This window comes from Stegastes partitus, unplaced genomic scaffold, assembly GCF_000690725.1.
Source record: "Stegastes partitus isolate 25-593 unplaced genomic scaffold, Stegastes_partitus-1.0.2 Scaffold1570, whole genome shotgun sequence".
Classification (NCBI taxonomy): domain Eukaryota; kingdom Metazoa; phylum Chordata; class Actinopteri; family Pomacentridae; genus Stegastes; species Stegastes partitus.
In genome coordinates this window covers 54,289-75,458 of record NW_007579301.1, presented here as the reverse complement: position 1 = coordinate 75,458, position 21,170 = coordinate 54,289, and the positions used below count along the sequence as shown (strand labels likewise).

General features: G+C 41.3%; 3 protein-coding genes across 3 annotated transcripts; 2 read left to right on the top strand and 1 right to left on the bottom strand.

Moving 5' to 3' along the window:
* Positions 1-6,164: 6,164 nt before the first annotated feature.
* irx4b (iroquois homeobox 4b) lies at positions 6,165-8,720 on the top strand. The gene is made up of 6 exons (XM_008300652.1): positions 6,165-6,209; positions 6,621-6,803; positions 7,018-7,130; positions 7,510-7,666; positions 7,873-8,026; positions 8,137-8,720. Exons 1-6 carry the CDS (start codon positions 6,165-6,167, stop codon positions 8,718-8,720), a joined length of 1,236 nt encoding a protein of 411 aa, XP_008298874.1.
* Positions 8,721-14,420: 5,700 nt separating this feature from the next.
* On the bottom strand, positions 14,421-17,100 carry ndufs6 (NADH:ubiquinone oxidoreductase subunit S6). Its single transcript, XM_008300651.1, has 4 exons — positions 16,923-17,100; positions 16,569-16,622; positions 16,070-16,192; positions 14,421-14,558 (listed from the first exon to the last, which is right to left on the bottom strand). Exons 1-4 carry the CDS (start codon positions 17,064-17,066, stop codon positions 14,490-14,492), a joined length of 390 nt encoding a protein of 129 aa, XP_008298873.1. The 5' UTR covers positions 17,067-17,100; the 3' UTR covers positions 14,421-14,489.
* A 195-nt stretch (positions 17,101-17,295) lies between these two features.
* Positions 17,296-18,996, top strand: mrpl36 (mitochondrial ribosomal protein L36). The gene is made up of 2 exons (XM_008300650.1): positions 17,296-17,462; positions 18,515-18,996. Exon 2 carries the CDS (start codon positions 18,526-18,528, stop codon positions 18,904-18,906), a length of 381 nt encoding a protein of 126 aa, XP_008298872.1. The 5' UTR covers positions 17,296-17,462; positions 18,515-18,525; the 3' UTR covers positions 18,907-18,996.
* The last annotated feature ends 2,174 nt before the right edge of the window (positions 18,997-21,170 follow it).

Below are 21,170 nucleotides of genomic sequence, written 5' to 3'. Positions count from 1 at the left end.
TGATTTCAAGTAAAAGCCTACTGTTCTCACCACAGATTTCACATCACTATCTGTGTTTCACTGTTTTCAAAATGCCCTTTGCTAAAGGAAGCTCCAAGCAGCAACCTACATGCTGAAAACTACAAATTTTGCCAAAGATTTGGATTGTGCAATAAGACAGGCCTGCGTGGTTCTTTAGTTATTATCCATTTTAATGCTTGTGTTGACCTCCTTGTGTGCAAATATTCCACCAAAACCATTCCCCTGTCGCTGTTCTGCAGGGGCACCATCACTGCATCTTGGGCTTAGCACCGACCAAGACAATTGTGGCTTGTTTTAAGAAATACAAATGAGGTTTGTTTCACTATTGCAGAATGATAATAAGGTGCAGTCAGACCGCTCTCCAGCACTGATACACTGGTGTGGAGATACGTCTGGCTACGCGAGACTACCCTCACCATAACTACCTTCCCTGCTGCCACATTACACACTTTAAGCAGGAAACTTTCACATATTAATTACGCTTTAAAAGGTTCTGTTGTATTTACCTGCTTTAAAAATGTCTTTTCATAGAAGGAAGTTATGTTGTACTGCTGTCCTGCACTGCAATAAAACTCCCAGTTCTAACTGACATTCAAAATGGTGGCAGTTAAATCTAAATAAAATCCAGTTTTTGCAAATTTTAAAATACCTATGCACGGTCTATATGAGGTTAACACGTAAAACTGCTGTAATGCTGTCACATGTTAGCATGAACTATTACTTTACTGGATGTGTTTTGGGCTGTGGGTGAATAACAGGACGGGGAATATCCATCCATCCATCCATCCATCCATCCATCCATCATCTACACACCGCTTAATCCTCACTAGGGTCATGGGGGGCTGGAGTCTATCCCAGCCGACTTAGGGCAAAGGCAGGGGACACCCTGGACAGGTCACCAGTCTATCACAGGGCTACACTTAGAGACAGACAACCAAGTACACTCACATTCACACCTATGGACAATTTAGAATCACCAATTAACCTCAACATGTTTTTGGACTGTGTGGGAGGAAGCCGGAGAACCCGGAGAGAACCCACGCTGCACGGGGAGAACATGCAAACTCCACGCAGAAAGATTCCGGTGCCCCCACCGGGACGCAAACCGGCAACCTTCTTGCTGCGAGGCAACAGTGCTAACCAACTGCACCACCCTGCAGCCCAGACGGGGAATATGTGTACTGTAATTCAGCACCTAAACCAAAACCTGCATCCATCACCAAGAGACTTGAGCATCATTTCACTGCACAGTGCATCACTCCACCAAAGCTCAACTAGTTCAGCATTGACAGGATGCAAAAGGAATCAATTCCAGAATGAAACAATCTTCAAAACAAGCCTTCACAAAATTGAATTTGATCTCACACTGCAGAAGTTGGAATATTTGGAGGTGTTGCTGTCCTTGCAGACATTAAGTGAATGCAGCATAAACCCAACAGTTTTTATACATATTTTTATTTTTGTGCTGATTAAATACATGTCTAACAGCCAGCTTTAAAACTCCCTGCTGGGTGGATTTTGTTTGCGGACATTCAGGCGAGCTATTCTCCCAGTTTCATTTCTTTCTCTCCTCCTTTTTTTTTTTTTACACCCGAGATTATTTCGTATCCACTCTGACACAACAAACATTAAATTCATGCTTTTACTCAGGTTGCCAGATGCATTCTCATTCCAGTTTAGGCCCTTCAGCGCCGCTCACCAGAGATCTTTTTTCAAGGTGAAATAGCTAAAACCGAGATGACGGCTCAAAAAGCATCTACATGTTAAACAGTGATTAAAATTGCATAGATTTCAGACTTTAAGGTAGAAAATGTTCAAATGCGACGCGCTGTGATTGAAAGAACTTGTGATTGGGCTTGTTTGGCCCTCTCTCGCAAACACTTTCTGCGGTACTTAGCCCTCCTCCTCCTCTCACATTAACATGTTTCTATCATTAACCCCCACGCCCCACCTACTGCATAATAGCTGGGGCTGGATGCAGGAAGGAGGAAATAAGAATGTGTTTCCGTTCTTTTTTTTTTTGTGTGCCGAGCATCTTGAATGAATGATTGATGTGAGGGGAACAAGATCAGAAAGATATAATCACGGTCTAACGAACGCAAAGCCTTAAGAAATATATACTGGAGGAATGCCATAAATTTATAAACAGACCATATATTAATATATAAGTAGCCGATTGAATATTCAAAAAGAGGGAATAACATAATCCATGCATCTCCATGTGCGACGCATGCTGTGTGTTCATTCTTTGTGGAAGAAGGTAACAAAAGCTTTGGAAGTTGCATCCAGATCGCCGCCCCATTCATTCATTCATCCCTCACAAGTTATTTCCCCATAAACTACACAAAACCAAGATTAAACACAGTCATGTTCTTTGTCAGAGGCTAAACAAATTGCCATTTTCTTTGAGTGGCATATGTTTTTGTGTGAAGATGTGCAACGCCAGCGCAGGGAGATAACTTAATTTCCGAGCTTTGAGCACAGATGAGGGGGAGACAGTTAGTCCGTGTTCAGTATATGAGCACCTTTCACGGGACAAATGGAATGTCAATCAAGCGCCGGTACACAGATGCCTTCTCCCCGGTGGGGACCGAGATGCTTTCTGGTGATGCGGCTCTGTTGTTCCAGCCTTACTCTGGGTGCACTGGGAATATTTTGTCCTTTTACCCCTCCACATCCCCTCGCTCCATTTCAGATCCCCTGAATATTATCGATTTCTTTGGCTCCTCAAGTTGGCCTCTTTTGGCTTTCCCTCCTCTCCACATTCACTTCTTCGAGCACGAAAAGGTTCTTAGCCGACTCTCCTTCAATACCATTTGGAGAGAACGTGGTTAATTATGTATCCGGCAAGACTAAACAATGCATAAGCTGAACATAATGGTAAAAAGGCCTACCGACAACGGAGTTTATTGTTTTTCATCAAAAATATCAAATCTCAAAATACATGATCTGCTTATAGAGACTTCAGCATCTTTTACTTTTTTTTATTTTTTAATAAGTGTGTTTAGACCAACAATTCTTCCAATCAGAATGACAAAGAGTGTTTCCTGAATTGGTGATTTTCATAACATCAATTCCAAAATTAAATAATCCTCAAAACAAATTTTCACAAAAATAAATCTTATTTAGTGCAAAAGTTTACTGTTGTTGCTGATGTTAAATGAATGCAGCATAAACCACCTTTTTTTTTTTTGCATGACTCTACACATGAAATTGTTTCATATCCACTCTGACACCAACTACATTAACAATATGTTTATACTCAGATTGAAACAGCTAAAACTGATCCAGTGCCCAAAGGATAGCGCACATCAAGGAAGAAAAAGTTGGTTTGACGTAGTGAAATAAAATAAAAGATCATCACTATCATGATTACAAAAACATGCTGTGATAGTTGTTGAACAGTCATTTTTAAAAGTAACAGTGACTACTGGTTTAAAATTGGAAATGAAAGGCCAGTGTTGGCCCAGCCATCCACCCTCATCTCCTCTCGACATGACTTTCACCCAGGAGATTGAAGTTCATGTACCACTGTTTTTCTACTTAGTTTTATTTTGTGACCTATATTTTGTTTACACTTGCAGCTTATTTTGATTTGTGGACCAAGATTAGTTGTTTGTGGTTTGGAAAAGATCATGGTTTGGGGTAAAACACACTCTTTCAAAACATTACACACATGTCACTCGCCAAACTTTTTGTTGGCTGAAGCATGAGCGACAACATCAGCTGAGAAATTTCTCCGTGTTCTCACGGCATCTTATCCAGCATTCAGGGACTTTTGTGCATAATTTGAACGAATTGGTGCATTAAAAAAAATTGATGGTAAATGATACTTGGTGCGTTTAAATGTAATGCCCAGAGGTTCTGACAAAGCAGCAGCAGTATGTGACAAGTTGGGAGCTAGACTAAACTCACTAAAACCATGATCTTTCCTTAACCTAAACCAAAAGTGTTGTTGTTGTGTAAACCAATCTACAGTCTGCTGCCTCAGTTCCAAGCTTAAAACTAAAGCTCCATTTACTCACACAAAGTGCCTCTGAAAAAAATCTAGGTTCTCCCAACAAATTTAATTTAATAAACAATAGTATAAACTTAAAGACTGAGAAAACAAATTATACTTTAATGTACTAGAAGACACACCATGAGTGAAACAAGCAGTCATGGATGGATATTTCTGTGTTGAAGCTGAAGTGTGCCGACGACAATCTTAAAAACATGGATTCAAACAGTCAGGGTTCCATACATAAGAAACCTAAAGTCTGTCTGCATCATTAGCTTTTACCAGAATCAATTTCAGGTTCAAACATAGCTGTATGGCTAAGTTACTCCAAATGACGCCATTACTTCTACTGTGCCATGTGGAGTAGTTTCACAGAGTTTGAGCGGAGTCGTAGGTGAGCTGGTGTGCTCGAGCTTCAGTGAGTGGAGAGACAAGATGTGCACGTTCTCAAAGAGATAGATCAGAGCCATTTTCAGGCAGATGGGGATTACTTTCTTGGATAAACACTTTTAAATGCGGGACATTGACACACACACATTAATTTTTAGGGCTGAATCAGCGACTGCAGAGGAATTTTAATTTGCAGAAGAAAAAAGGTATGATACCTTGAATCTTCCACCAAGGTCAATGCCCAAACACACAGTTTTAACAAAAGTGGTCTGGACGTCAAGCAAAATTTTATGGGTTCTTCCAGTGTCTGTGCTTCACCGCTCCATGGAGAGTAGATTGGACGATGCTATATACACACATGTATGATGGAGATGTTATTCACTGACAGTATTTGCACAGTCAAATATGAAAATTATCATTCCGGTGTAAGTATTTGATTAACAATAAATCTCAACAGGGAATAACAAGTTTGCAGTGATGAACAAATTAAGATATTCGGACTATCCTCACCTGTGCACAAAGAAAACCAAGAAAATCCCCATCCTTATTTGACCCCAGATACTGCTTTAGTAACGTTCATACATTCATATTTTAGTTAATTTTTTAGTAAAATTCTGTCCATTTAGGACAAATGTATCTAAATATTTTGCCATTTACACCTGCATTAGTCTTCAGCTGCTACTACATATAAAAAAATGAATACAAATCTGAAGGTGGATTAAGGAAAAAAAAAAAAAACAGTTTCCACTTCGTCAGGGCAGCTTAAGACTTTGTTATTAAAAACATGACAAGCCATTCAGCTGCTAAAGGTGCTTACTCAAGGGAATGCATGGAGTGTTTATTCTTTGATTAATTTGCTTGGAGGAGACCTGAAATTTCCCCACTCATGAATATGTGGGTGACAGCGAGACTTCTCCGTGGTGACAAGTTATCTAAACTACAGGGCAAAACGATTATGCTAATATCAGGTTGTAGTCATCAATCATCTCGTGTCAATGTGGTGTCAACGCATCACCACATCCCTGATCCCCCCTCTGGCCATACTGTGTTTTGTGCGTGTGCGTGTGTTTGTGTGTGTATGTGTGTGTAGACGTGTGCGTAAGCGTGCCATGTATGCAGCTGTGTGTGTTTATTTGGAAAGCAGAATTGATCACATTCTCTTTACGCCTAGGGGACTGTTGGGATTGCACTTGCGCTGCGCGGAGCTGTTCTCTTGGATAAGAGCTGAAAGAAAACTGGGAGGGAATTAATTAGGTGAGTTTCTTCATCTTGATGTGAACACTGGGCTACACGCACAGAGTCCGGGCTGACGTCAGAGAGACGCGCCTTAAAACCAAAGAGCGCATCAGAGAGAGATGCATGGTTTGATCACACACACACACACACTCACGTAGACACACACAAACTGGATTTGGATTGTAAGATCGCAGGGACACTGTAGGAGCTGCGGCAGCGAGGTGAATGAGGCGGAACTGCAAGTGAAGCCAAGAAGTTACTTTTAAAGTCTGCGAATCGCGGTGCGTAAAATGAAAGTCGTGCGTAAATGTCTGCGTGCCTTTATTTGGAAAAGGTGGTAGATGATGTGCAGATGTAAATAAAGAATAATAATTTTAAAAAACTGGAAAGTTCACTGGAAAACTCGCTCTGAAGTGGCGTCAGAGGCAAAAAGAAAAAAAAAAATCGGCGTTTGGTACGGATGCTGTTGGATGTTGCCCCGCGCCTGCACTCCTGCGTTTTTGATCTTATTTGAACCATGGCTTACTCTCAGCTGGGATACTCCTACTCCACCACACCACAGGTACTGTAAATATGCTTTTGTTCTTGCTGTTATTGTTGGAGATTTTAAGCTGACTAAAGAGGACATGAAGCCTAAGAACTGGTCAAAATAGACATCCACAAATTATTTTTTAATCTGACTCGTTATAAATTGTGACAAAAACAGCTCGTGAACGGGTTGTTCTTCCTGCGTTTCTACTGCATTCATTTGCTTGACGCACTAACCGGCTGCTAAAAAAAAACTTTTTAAAAATTAAATTAATGGACAAAACATGTAAAGTAAAACGATGACACATATTTAAGCTCCAATGTAAACACACGACAAAAAGTTTTTTTTTTTCCAGTAACAACTACTTTATTCACTGACTGTTTTTAAGTGTGTGCGGCTGATTTTCATGTATGGGCCAGACTAGATCTATACATTTCTCCATAGTTTCTGATGACCTCCAGCTCTCTGGCCGGCTGCCTGGAGGCGGGAACTCCCCCGTCCCACTCGGTGCTGCGCTCCCCGGGTCACCAGCTCACCCCTGGAACTGGCATCGGGGTCTACAGCGGCCCTTATCCAAAGAGCCAAAGCTATTACAACACCTGCGCCAGCGACGCTCTCTATTCCAGAGTGAGTGCCACGTTTCACTGTCGGTTTACTGATGCTTTTGGCAATAATTTAAAATGTACAATTGCGCAGAAGTCAGTAGAGACAGACAAGGAGGGAGGAGAACGAGAAGCAAACAAGCGCTGAAGCCTGCGCCAGAGCATTTCTGAAATAAATAAATGAATATTTTTAGAGTTTAAGCTCGATTGGAATTTTATTTATGGCATTTATTTTTCAGGGGCCACTAGATTCCAAAGAAGGAGCTGCATCTGTGCATGTGGGGACATCTCAGACTCCTGCCTACTATCCATATGAATACACGTTTGGACAATATCCTTATGACAGATATGGGTAAGTCAGTGACTGCTTTTATTGGCTGTAAATTAAAGACTCTTTTCTCAAAAGAAAACTTTAATATATTGACATTATACATCATTTACTTCGGGCTGCTGATACATATTTCCAGGTTGTCTGTTGCAAGTTTATAATGATGCTTTTATGTTTTTATATTTTAGTACTACACCATAACTCTAATATCCACATTGGGAAATAATGTCTGGGGCTGGTGTATGCTATGCAGCAGTGGTTTGATTGTGGTATAATATCCCTCCTAAGACATCATTCAAATATTTTATAGTCGATAAATGATGGTGGGATTTTTATAGCAAAAAAGACGTTTACTTTTTTTTTTTTTTTTAACTATTATTGCGATTGTCACCATCTCTCTCAGGTATTCCTGCTCAGACGGTGCTTCACGTCGCAAAAATGCCACCCGAGAGACCACCAGCACCCTGAAGGCTTGGCTGCAGGAGCACCAGAAGAACCCCTACCCAACGAAGGGGGAGAAGATAATGCTTGCTATCATCACCAGGATGACTCTGACACAGGTGGGCTTTTAGCAAAATATCAGACATTTGACAACACGTTTGTCTTTCTTTTTATTCCTCAATTCCACTTTTTTTTTTAAATACACCATATGATGTTTTTCAACGTTCCTTTATTGTTCTTTTCTTCGTTCCCATATAATGTACTTTCTTCTCTTGTTTGTATGATTTGAAGTTCCTTTCTGATCTCCATTCCTTCCCTCTCTCAGGTGTCTACATGGTTTGCCAACGCACGCAGGAGACTGAAGAAGGAGAACAAGGTGACGTGGTCGCCGCGCGCTTGTAAAAGCTCTGATGACCGAGGCTGTGAAGACGACAGCGACGAAGCCGAGAAGCCACCTAAGAGTGACAAAGACCTCCCCGGTAAGCAAGGCCTGAGCGATCTGCCAACATGTTTTGCTTGCTGCCTGGTTTTGCTCAAGCTCGACTGGCACATAGAGACTTATTGTTGTCCGTATGGTTCGTTAATGCAGATCAGCAGTGTGCAGACCTACAGAGTGATCTTGAGGACTTCGACCTGCTGGAGTCAGATGCTTCTGACTGTGAACCAAAGGCACAGTTTTTACCTGAGGACAACGAAGCGAACCCGAACACAGACCTCCCACACGGGCATCTCACACACAACTCAGACCCGCTGCACGGAAAAGAGAGACTGTCCCCGGACTGCCCCAAACTCACACCGGTCCACCACCAAAACAGCTCCTTCTATCTCAATCCAGACCTTCGAAACACAGACGCCAAGCCGAAAATCTGGTCCATTGCTCACACCGCCGTGTCCTTGGACACCAGCTTGCAGCCAGAATACCCTCCTTGTATGCTGTCATCGGCCGGCTCGTCCTCACCCGGCTATCCAACAAACATGGCGCTCACCAAGGCAGACAGGCAACAGGAGTCACCGGTCGCTACACTCAGAGAATGGGTGGACGGAGTTTTCCACGATCCTCCTTTCCAACAGCCCAAACCGGCCGAGGTGTGGAAGGGCTTAAACGATGCAGCGATAGACAGCAGAACACCCGGACAATCCTTTGAAATTGTTCGGCCTACGTCATCTTTGTAGTCCACCAACACATCGTCGGTGGGACATTTTGACTGCTGGACTAAAGTCTATATTTTGTTTGGGTGACATGATGAATTGACCGTTCGCTAAACACCAACCAAGTTTCTGGTTTCAGGCAAAAGTATACAAAAGCAGGATCCTCATTTTTAGTCCACAAGCTGTCGATTGTGCGTCCTAAAATGAACAATGTAAAACTTGTGGAGCCAGATGTTAAAATCCACAAGTCCAGCTGACTTTAATGTGGTTTAAAACAAGAATCTGAAATATGCATTTGAACACCACAAACAAGACATCTAAAGCTAAAGTTTCACGTCTAGAGCGAAAAGTTGGCATCACCACCAGCTGATAATACAAGTAGACAACATGAAGGCTTTGAGGATGCGACGAGCCAGCAACTCCGTCAGAGCAGTTCCATCCATCTTTGAACCCTTTCTCGTAGGTTTTTTTGATTATTCACATGCAGAGTATCTTCCATGCACATTGCTTCAACATGTGGAGAAATACAAAACCAGATAGAGCAGCTGTGCTTAGTTACGATCGCTAAGCCGTGATTGGAAAATTGTTATTCGACGAAGGGGTTTAGCGAACGGTCAATTAGCAGCGGCAATTTGATATTCCCCAACTGTCTTACAACCTACAGACTCCTACGAAGCTCATCAACGATCGGACGTCACCGCGCACTTCCCCCCGCAGTGAGGATGTACGGTTCACACACACCTGAAAAATATACAGTATTGTACACTTGCACTATAGCCTGCACATGCACTGAGTCACAGAAATAAAAAGTGTATTCCGTAGCTTGGCGAAAGTTCTCTGAGTGTGCCCCTTACATTAGCTGTCCGCTGCACTGGATCCAATAGTGGGATCACTTTAGATGATATAAATCCTGTTCAGGACTAGAAGGAATATACCTCCGCAGCTTTGGGTATGTGTGTATGTGTGTGTGCGGGAGGGTGTTTGTGTGTGTTTGGAGGAAGTGAAAGGGGGAAAGTGGGTGGTATTCAGCCGTGACTAATGGAAACACACAGAGGAGGGTGCTGCTAAATTGTTAAATCGATGCCACTTCCACCTCGGCTCCAGATATAGCTGCAATCAGCGATGCGTCCCTTTTCATTAGGCGTCTTTTGACTTAGGCGACCTGGGACTGCAAGAAAATCCACCACGAGCAAAATGTTTCATACGAGCTCTTAGGTCATTTTAAGGAAGCGTCACATCTTTATCCGCTCTGGTCATTTTTAAAACATTTTTTTCTTCACACAGACAACAATAAAAAACATCACTACAATAAAAATAAAGCTGGCATCATTAGACCTAAATGTTTTATTTAGAAAAATACATTCCCAGCAACTTTAATTATTAAAGAAAACTTTGCAAATTTTAGCCCACAAAACATTTAAACTGATGCTTTATAAAACACAACAAGAAACAGTGAGAAGTTGTTTTTTTTTTGTTTTTTCTTCTTCTTTTTCTTTTTCACCCACATCTTTCTCCTCCTGTTTTCGATTTAGGAACAGTGATAAAGTATTTATCAGAACAGAGGAGGGATCTGCCTGGGCTTTGTATGGAATTAACCATTTCAGATTAAATAATTCAGGATGAATTCAACCGAGAATTTCATTCTGTTTCTGCCTCATAAATAAGTAAGATTTAAGATGATAAATAATGACATCTGACTTCTTATTTCTGTAAAGTTTTCTTTCTTTCACTTGCTGGCAGACAGGATCTCATTGTGGTAGGCTGCATATATATCTTTTATATTTATTCTCTCTCTCTTTTTTTTCTTCCATTTGCATTATTCTATCTAAATTTAATGTACCAGAACTGATACAGTATTGTTTCATTTTCTTAAAAAACACAACTTGAGGTAGATTTGACTTCAGAAGACGAGGTGGTAGTCTGGTGAAGGATGTGGAATGGCAGTCCGATAAGAGGTCGGCTCAGCGCTGAGTGGGGTTAAGAGATATCAGGTTATATTTGTTCTCACTCTTAGCTGTTTGAGACGAGACTTTTCTCTTGAGCACAGAGGTGGAGAATAACTGCAAAGGACCACACACTATATATACCTAATAAATTGCATTAAATCTGCTCTAACTTCAGTCAAAAATGTTTTTAAGTTTTAAGTTAACAGCACACTTGTTTCTGTAACGCTGTTAAAATCATTCCACTAGTTTCTATTTTATGGGTAATGTCCAAAAAATACTTACATTTTAAAGTCACAGCAGGTTTGAAATGAAATTTAAATCAGCAATATTTTTTTTCCCAGCATCTTCAGGGCAGTGTGTATAGCAAACAGCTGCTTATTTACACATTAAAGTTTACTATTTAAAAGAACCAAATAAATAAAGTGCATTATTATTATTACTATTATAGTTAGTAGTAGTTGTAGTAGTACTAGCATTATGAAGTTTAATACTCTTTTATTTATTTTTTTGCTTTGTTTTGGTCTCCCCCAACTACTGAGAAAAATATCAGTCTCTTTAGCTGATCAACACTCCATTAAACTTGTTTTTTTTTTAATTATTATTACTATTTAGTTGGTTTTTAAAGCTTTTTTACTTATTTTTTTAAAACTTAAAGCAGCTTCCTGATTTGGTGAAAAACTATGAGAACCGTGAGACTGAACTGAAGCAGCACAGGCTAAAATTTTAGCGAGCTGAAAAACACGAAGCAGCTGAGAAGACCTGAACAGTCTAGTTCTATGTAGGTTCATCACTATGACTGAAAGCTGTCATGATACGCAATTAGATTAAAATACTGATTATAGCCAAGCACTATAAACATACTCTGGCTGCATGTTGCTCATCTTACTCCGTTCTTTGTTCGTAGCTGACCTAAAATCAGAGCATGGTCATCCTAAACTTAAAAAAACCGTTGCTCTGGACTGTGACATTACTAAATCACAAGGTTTTCCAAATAACTCCTCTTGGAGAAAGTGCTCCACAATGAGTGAAGAACATGTAATGTATCAAAACAGTATCGGAACAAGAACCCCGGCTGATCCCTCGCTCGTACTTTACATGTTTCTCCCACCTCTATCGTGCTCCACTGACCACTCCAGACTTCTCTCTCCTCACTCCTCAGACATCTCCTCCCTTTCCCTTGCCTCTTCTCTTTCCCCACATCTGTCTCTCATTCTCCCCCCCTCGGTCCTTCATCTTCTCCCTCCTTCCCTCCGCTCGTCTCACCTCACCTCTGTCTGCTCTCGACACACAAGCGAACCACTCAACAGCCCAGTCTGACACGAAGGCCTGCTCCCTGGGCCATATAATGTGATTAAGACTCAGTGTGTTGCTGCACAGGTCGGGGAATGTTAGACCCACTGTTTACTTGTCTGGCTCACAGCACCAGGAGTTGCTTGGCCCTCTTTGTGTCTTATGGGACACAGAGGCGATAGGCAAAAGGGCTTTTTATTTGACCCCGAAAAAAGCCAACAGTGGATGTTTTTGCCTTAGTTCTATTAACATTTATTGTTTCTTCATATTATTATCTTTCCCTTACACAGCGCGAGCCTTTTTCTGAATCACTTGTACTTTTAAAATATCAGGCGGAATGTCTTGCATAGGAAGTATTGACAACTTCAAATTACTCCTCTCTGCACCTTCTGTCTGACACCTATTTCCTTTCAACACGGTCTGTGTCTCTGTTGCGTACTCAAACACGCACACACTCACTGGCATAGATATACACTCAATTCTAAGTCTCTTGTGTCTTGTCACACACACTTTGGTTTTCCGGGGCTATCAAAGTGCTGAGTGCAAACTCTCTCCTCCAAAAACTGTCACATGTCGCCAGAGGTGTCTCGCTCCCTGCCGTAACCCTCTGAGCTCCTGGCACAAGAACAAGTCATTATTTCCATGGTAAAGGTCAGAAGCTCTGTCACCTGACTCTAAAGTGGAGCTGAGTGGAGTCGCCCCGAGACAATGACCAAAGGTCAGTTTTCTGTTTTGCCTCTCATAGAGTAAGTGTAGATTTGAGGAGGACGGGCTGCTCCCAGATCTGCCTGTGAGCCCCTTTTGGTCACAGTGGCTTTCAGACATGGAGTCTCAGATAATTGGCTGCAGGGAGCTCCATAATGAGCCTCAGGGCCTGTAATGTGACACATCTTCAAGAGGAAATATTTTAATAGGGCAATTACAGCGATGAGGAGAATGTTTTGTGTAGAGTGAGCGATTGTTGTGGAGGGACGTTGCGTTAAGGAATTCAATGGCATTTAACTCCATTATCTATTGTGAGGCTCAGCGGTGAGGACATTTTCAATATGATTACAGTCTCATTTGAGCTCATCTTTGTCTGGATGGTCTGACCCAACAGTACAGGTCATATTATGCTTAAGGGTTGTATTTGCAATTATTATCTAATATTATGCAGAAAGAAATGGGGAAACTGGATGTAGCGGTAGAGTCTGTGCTGATTTAAAAAGTTCAAAACTGAACCCATGAGTGAGTCCGTCTGCAAATTGGATGAGTCCACCTTTATAATCTGGAGTTACTTGACATATGCGTATGATGTTGAAGGATATTATACTATGCTGGGTGATGCATTTAAGGGCAGTGAATAATTAAAGAGTGCAGTTAAACCCAGCACAAAAACACTGCGCTGTTTAATTCAGCACAATTCATATGCTCAGTTTCATCTGAAGATTTTGCCCCTGGCATCGCCTCCAACTCAACCAACCACCACCTCTGAACCACTCAGACTTACCAACCGCAAGACCAACCAGTCAGCTCTCTGACACTGACCCGGCTCGCCTGCCTCATTTTAACAATGCACCTCTCTCCCCTTCAATCATCCACTGTGGTCTGACTATAGATGAGGTTAACTACAGCATAAGCCTCACTTCCAGGAGTCACCAGGGCCAATTATATCAGCCTGACAACTCTTCCCAACCTGAGCTCTATGGTGTGGAAAATGCAGTTCCACTGGCTGCATCACTGGGGACAGAACAGGCTAGTGCTGTCTGGAGCCTGAGCCGAGCGCAGGCCAATTTGGCATGCAGAGGTCTATGGAGAATAAGCCTGATGAAATATATATATGATCTTCTTCAAACATGTATTGTTCCGCGCTGCTGTGTCTTATCACGCTGGCTCCCTCCTGGTATCTTCCAGGCTTGGCAGAGCAAGACTTTACAACGCAGATTGTGGGGAGCCGATGCAAAAGGAATGCTAAGGCTCTCTCATCGCTCCTCACAGTAAACAACAGAGGCAACACTCATCATATAAGTGCAGATCGGCTATTCGTGCAGGCAAGAAATATATCCAATCGACTCCAGCTGATAACAGTGAAGCAGGGAACAGTTTTGAGGCGCAGTGCCACTTGTAACGGTTGTCATTTTATGGGTTTAGACCAAATAAAAGTTTACTGCACACAAATCATTTTAGTGTCTGTATTGGAAAATCCATAAAACTTGGCTTTTTATGTCTGAAGGGAAAGTCTTTCACCATCTTTGTCTGCGTTACAAACATCTGCAAGACACTGCTGACCTCTGTCTGTCACAGAGCAGAACTGCATCTGATCAAACAAAATCACAGAACGTTGAACTACTGCAGGAGCATTTATCACATGTAAAAAGAAATGTATTTTCAAACATATTTGATTGTAGAAGCATGTGGACTGGAACATTTTAGACAGAGTGGAGAACACTGTTATCTCAGTGTTTATTCCTGTAGGCTTTACCAAGAAGAAAACACTTTCAGACAGGCAGACGGACAAGACATAATTTATTAACCAATATGGCAATTTATACAGAAGAGTACAGACAGAAGTAATGGTTCAGTGATGATGCTTCTGCTTGAACTGTAATCCACAGTAGCCACATGTGCCCACTTTCGTGTCTTTATCCTATAAACAAAAATAGCAAAGTTGGTGTTTACAGTGTGAGACCTTTACATCACTTCAGCTGTTAAGGTGATAACATCAGTACAAAAGAAGCACAGATTAGCTTGTCAGAAGAAGGCTCCAGTTTATGTGTGCATTACAAAATGATACAAGCTGATGATTAAAGCAATAACATTACAGTTTTTGCTATGAGTCTATTCATTCCAATAATACATTCAGTACTCGGTTGGTCTCCTGAGGGTTGTACGAGGAACACAGGTTTGACATAGCCAGGCTTTTTTTGTGCAAGCTGGTTTGACAAAACCAAAAACTCCAATCAGGAATAATGGTTATCGTGACAGTGGTTCTCAACTGTCTTTGTAAATCCAGGGTTTCTTCTTCGTGTTCAGTGTATGCTTCCACAAAAGAGAGCGTCTGATTTGCAATGTGATTCTTCTTCCACACAAAATGAACCGATCGCATGTTGCCTACTTCACTAAAGCGGAACAGGTTTTTATAATGGAGAGCTATGAGGTAAAAAAAAAATGCTGCAACTGCAAATGATGCGGTAGAGGAATGAGAAGAGGTACACAGCAGGTAATTGTGTAAGTTAAAGTTATCCCTCAGTGGCTCTTAATGCAGCCGCCGCTTATTTCTGTTGTGACAGAGTCACATTAGAGGTGTTAAACTTTATACAATTAAACATAATACTCAAGAAGTTGATTCACATCAGACACTGTCCATAATGAAGGATATGTGGACACTGCTTTAGTTTTTGGTCAAGTCAAAGTGAATTTAATGTAGATTTAATCAATGTTCTAATCTGTGTCTAATCTCATTGTTGTTCTGTTCTATTAGCTGCAGTATCAGCAGTGTAAAATGGACTTCACGTAAAATCAGGATCAACCAATAAACATGTTTATGCACTTTCTGAATCTCCAGCTAATACCGTGTATGTTCCTGTGGCAATGCAACGCACACAGTTTGCACTTTGTAACTGCACAATTTCATTTAGCAGGATTACTAACATAGAGCCCAGCAGGTTTTCAGATGTACTCCCTCAGCTAAGTCTCTGTATCACTCAGAGAATATGGTCAGGAACCATAACTAGCCTGTTACTTTGCACAGCTGATTTAAATCCCAAACTCTGAACAAAAAGATATCCAGATCAGGTTAACTGTGCAGTACCAGTTACCTCTGAATCAAACACTTTGTTTAAGCTCCTGTTGGTCAACTGCCCCAACAAAAGCAAGGCAACACTGGTTGTGTATTGTAACCCCAGATCTCTGAGTACAGGCAGAAAAGAAGCCCTCGCAGAAACAGCTCCAGTGAAGAAATACTGGCAGACTGTTTCTCATTCAGGCATTATGCAAATGTGTTAAATAGATGTCTTTCAGTCACGGAGTAAGTAAGGATCAGTGCTTTTTGGAGGAGAGAGTAACTCTCTTTGGTGTGGACTTCAGCGAAGGGAAATCTCTAAAAGCATAGTATTGGCTATTTCAGTCATTTTGTCTTATGTATGAGTCGGCTCTTACCAAGTTGATGTAGACTTTGGGGTGACCCAGAGCTCCTCCACCTCCATCACAGGACACCACTCTGGCCTCAATGTCACTCACTGGTTCCTCTGCCACCAGCTTGATGGCAAAGTTTGTATTCACCTTAACAGAAGAAAGAAGAATTCTGTTGTTATCTCTGAGATAAAATGAGGTAACAGACAGACACACTGATACTGTAATGTGCGTTAACGGACTATTTTGATGCCCACCTTACAAACACTTTTCACCACTAAGACCAACAACAGAGGCTGGAATAGTATTTAAGTTTGGGATTAAGCATGTGGCGACATTAAGAACAAAATGCATTTCAGATAAAGACATCGACCTCTGACAATTTGTATGACGCAAGAGGTAGGTAGGGTGAAGCAAGTATTAAACAGCAGCCTCGTTGCAAAGTGGTTATACCCACTATAAACTTTAGCTCTATATAAGAAGCAAATCTGAAATTCAGTACGCTGTGGTGGTGGTTACGTCTTACCTCTTTCTGTTTGCCAACGAACCTGATCCTCCTGTAATCCTTTTCATCATACACCTGAGAGGAAAACAAAGTCATGCATTGAGTAACGTTTGCTAAATAGTTTAGGGGTCGGTGGCAACTATTGTGCTAACTAGCATCAGTTGTTCTTTCAAATAAAATAGTTGTTGACATCCCTTGGATATCAGGTGAATTACATCAACGAGCTATATCCAGTCCTAAAGAAATAATTAGAAGCTAAGACGCATGTAGTGTTGTCCGATAATGGACCTAACGGAGATATTAGCTACAGTGAAGGTTAGCTAACATTACGCTAATCCGCTAATACCAATAACAAAGATTCAATTCTAAACTCACCTGTCCGGTGTGAGTAATGGGTTCACCGGTGCTGGAGACATCTACGCTGTAGCGGTGAGCAGGTACAGCAGTCAGCCTCAAAGGAGAAACCAGCACTTTAGCATTTTTACTGAAGGACAGAACTCTACCCACTGCGGCCGCCATGTTTACCGCAGCCTTTTACCCAAGATGCTTTGCAGAGAAAGGTTCACGGGAAATTTTATCCTCCGAGGGTTGTCTGTCAGGTACACAGCGCTTCTGCTGTGTGTCTCAGTATCAGATGGTATTTAAGCAGTATTTCACTATAAATTTGAACAACTTAAACTACGGCCATGTTGGACTTAGACTGTGACAGTGAAGACGAGAGCTAAATCGTCCCAAAGAAAGAGAGGGAAACTCCCTGACAGGCAAAACTGAGGGCTCATGTCGCGTCTATTACACCCGGAAGCATTTGTGTGAGACTCACAAGCAAGACTATCACCGAGGTCGTGTTGTGGCGATTAAGACGCAGCATTTAGGGGTATAAACCCCCGTAAAGAACCCTCTAGGAATTTCTGAAAGGTTTGTTCACGCTCTCTGGCTTCGGGGTGTGTCTGTGTCCAGTCCAGGACTAATGTGTGAACCGTTTTACCGTCTAGCTTTGAAGCTAGCAGGTCACGCTCGTCTCCTTGGCATGTTGCAGCGCTTTACTGCAGTGGCATCGGGCTGTGGTGTTTAACGTGGGTTTTTAGACAAGATAGATAACAAACGACCCCTTCTGTGTCTTTGCATCTTGTTTTACGGTTATACATGGCTCATAGAAAAACTGAGCAGTTTTGTCTCGACAGTAAATATATAACGGGGATATTTATAACGGCACAGCAAAATACAAAGTGTGATTTTATTTTTTGTTTTTTGCTTCAACGCAATAATTAATCTCATCATGAATTATAACAATGCGTTTTTGGAAAAACTGTTAATTTCTGAAAATATGGTAGGGATGTTATTTCATTAGGGCATTGTTGAAAACCGAAATAAATAAACGTCACAATAAGGCTGCATCCAACACTTGTACCTCGTTTTAAATCATCTACTGATTATTTTCTAGATTGATCGATGGTTCATCTTTGATAAAAGTTGTATAGAGTTGCTAATCACAGCATACCAGAGCCGGAGGTGAATTCTTCAGTGCTTCTAGTTTTCGTGACCAAAAGTCCAAACCCCAAAGATATTCAGCTTGCTTTGTGGATTGTATATTTTCTCTTGATTAATGACTAATATTTGAGTCATTAAACACTCCACAGATCAGCCACAACAGTAAAGTAACAGCTGCCTAAAATTGTGAGTTCTCCTTGTGCTGCCAGACAAGCTCTGAATTGCATGGACACCTTTGTGTGTATCCTGTGTAATCTGGGTCGGGGATGTTGGAAGTGGTTACTTTGGGTCTCCCTGGACTGGACTTGATCCACACATCCCATGTATGTCTCGGGCCAAGGCCTCCTAACAAAACTGCACTGTAACAAGATGATCAATGTTACTCACTTTACTAGTCTCATTGTTGTATATCTGAAATCGCATTAACCAAACGGCAATATATACATGTAAAAATATATGTTTTGCAAAACTCTCTGCAGATTTTGATGCCATGGCCCCTCTCCTTCTTAAACACCTGGCCACCTCCCTGAGTCTGCAAGTGGCCCGGATGAGCCGCTTAAATCTGACCTTCTCCTCATCGGCAGCCAGTGCTTACAGATGTCTCTGCACGCTTACCGCTGCACCTCACACACTACTGCTCTCATCAGCCAGAGTCAGCTCCATCCAGCTTCCCTCGTCTGGCTCCTCTGCTCACTGTGGCCCATCTCTTTTGGGCCAGTGCCAGCATCTCCCGTGCACCCAGCCATCTGCAGGGATGAAAACCAAGACTGCTCTAAAGAGGCGCTGCAAAGACTGTTTCTTTGTACGACGGAGGGGACATTTATTTGTGTTTTGCAAGACAAATCCAAGACACAAGCAGAGGCAGGGCTAAAATGTTGAAGCAGTACTGAGAAAATTGCTTTGAGGTTGTGGGAATTTTCAAAAACTGTTCTGCAGTAATAAATTTGCTTAAAAATGTTTATAGCTGTTTTCACAGCCTTTTCTGTTTCCTTCTTGGCACCAGTTGCTAAAAATACACAATTTGATTACAGTAAAGAAAACATATTTATGGTCTAACTTCTGGAAATCTACCATTGTAAACATAGTTAACGTGAAATTTGTTTTAAAAAAAAAAAAAAAAAGGCCATGCATCCAAATGTATCCAGATATAGTTTTTAATAAATGAAAAACCTAATACCATTAAGTTTTGTATGTATACAGTAAATTATAGTATTAAACATAGTAAATACTTAATATTAGGTAAATATAATAATAGTAAGAATAATAATAGTAATGTAGTAAATTCAGTTTGTTACCTTAACATGTCCATATGACGTTTCTTTATATACTAGAAGACACATCATGAGTGAAATAAGCAGTTAAAACAACAGCTCAGTTGTTTCACTTCAAAACTTTAGTGTATTTATTGCATTCTTAAAAGCACAGATTCAGACTTTCAGGGTTTTACAGGCAACAAACCGTCGGAACCAATCCTGCCAAACTGCAGCGTGACACTTTTCTTTGGTTTCTGGTTCGGACATGTATAACTGAATTACTCTGATATTACAACTTCCCGTTGTGTAGAAAGTTGTTTTACAGTGACTGAGCTGGTGTGCTCCAGCTGCACTGAGTGGTGAGGTGTGATTGGAGGGAGAGGCAGGGACTTAATAGATATGTTGTTCTAAAGGAGAGACAGTGTAGAGTTACATCTTAGCCATTTTGGGGCAAGAAGGGATTATTTTAAAGGGGGGAAAAAAGTGTTTACAGCATAAATCAGTGTCAGGAAAGGAATGCGAGTGTGAGTTATGACAGTTTTAATGCTTCAAAAATCCCTCACTTTTAAATTGGAATTCATCAAAACCATCCTACTTTTCATCCCCAGAGACACAGCTGTCACGTAATTATCCCTGTAACCCAGTTCCTAAGTTATATTAATTTATTAGGTTATTTGTCCTGTTTTTCTTGTCCTTGGGATAAAAATGACTAACTTAAATGAAATGTCTTACTACACAGACATTAGCTTTTATGCTAGGTACATTTCCCCTGTTCTTCCACAAGAGGGAGTCAAAGTCTTTGCTACGAGAGCACAGGTTCCAACCTGCAATACAATGCATGTTACTAGATGTAAGTATCGCTACATGATTTCTCGACCATGTGAGAAATGGCAGGAAACTCAATGGCCACATGTGGTGTCATTGCAATTTTGCAGAAAGACAGAGAAAGCACCGTATACACAACAACGCTGACAGACAGACAGCATCATGCAAACTGATGAGGAAACCAGACTGGCTCAAAGATGTTTGGCAACAAACACTGACACGACTGGTCCTGCTTGAATAGCTTTTTGAAAGGTTAATATTTACTGATGGAGGAGCGAGGAACAACAAAACACCTGTGTGTGCACATGTCTATTATCTAGAGAGCACAGCAGGAAGGTATTGATCCAATATTTGGCACCTTTCAATGGCATTTCACTAAAGCACGAGCACATATTCAAAATTTTCTGCATGCCTCCCATTGAAAGCCATATGAGCTGTGAAATGTTGTAAAATAGGCAAGACTGGTTCTCTTGGAATACTGACTGATCAACAACTGTGAGTCAGTGAGCAATTTTTTTGATGTGAGGCTAATAAACCAGTCAGCCACAGGATACAATGTAGATCAGCCATCTGTTGCTTTGAGGCTCAACAAAGTCTGTTTACATGGACAGTTGCTGTCATCTAGAAAATAAAAGACAGCCAACAGAAATTGATGGGAGGATCAAATGCAGGAAGAAACTCGACTTCAAATGCATGCTGTACTTCAATGAAGGCCAATCACCACAAACATCTCAAACACGCATTCCACAGTCAGTGAGTTTGTGTCATGTGTGAGAGTCTGGGGGTTTCTGTGACAGTTGCTTCAATGAGTAACTTGGATATTTCAAATATCCCCTTTTGTACAAAAGGTTGATGTTGTGATCAAAAGATGAACTCAGATTTTTTTCACCTTGCACTTCTAAATATGACATCCTGAGTGGCAGAGGTTTCACTTTTTTTAAAATCAAATGTTTCAGTGCTGCTTTTTACACGACTACATATTGGTGGAAAATCTGACACAGATATTGATGGTGGGGCTGCAGGGTGGCGCAGTTGGTTAGTGCCGTTGCTTCGCAGC

Coding starts and splice junctions, on each gene's coding strand:
- irx4b (XM_008300652.1), top strand. CDS start 6,165: ATGGCTTACTCTCAGCTGGGATACTCCTACTCCACCACACCACAG. Junction 7,667..7,872: donor CCAGGATGACTCTGACACAG/GTGGGCTTTTAG, acceptor TCCCTCTCTCAG/GTGTCTACATGGTTTGCCAA. Junction 8,027..8,136: donor GAGTGACAAAGACCTCCCCG/GTAAGCAAGGCC, acceptor TCGTTAATGCAG/ATCAGCAGTGTGCAGACCTA.
- mrpl36 (XM_008300650.1), top strand. CDS start 18,526: ATGGCCCCTCTCCTTCTTAAACACCTGGCCACCTCCCTGAGTCTGCAA.
- ndufs6 (XM_008300651.1), bottom strand. CDS start 17,066: ATGGCGGCCGCAGTGGGTAGAGTTCTGTCCTTCAGTAAAAATGCTAAA. Junction 16,193..16,568: donor TCGTTGGCAAACAGAAAGAG/GTAAGACGTAAC, acceptor TCTTCTGTTAAG/GTGAATACAAACTTTGCCAT. Junction 14,559..16,069: donor CCAAAGTCTACATCAACTTG/GTAAGAGCCGAC, acceptor TTTTGTTTATAG/GATAAAGACACGAAAGTGGG.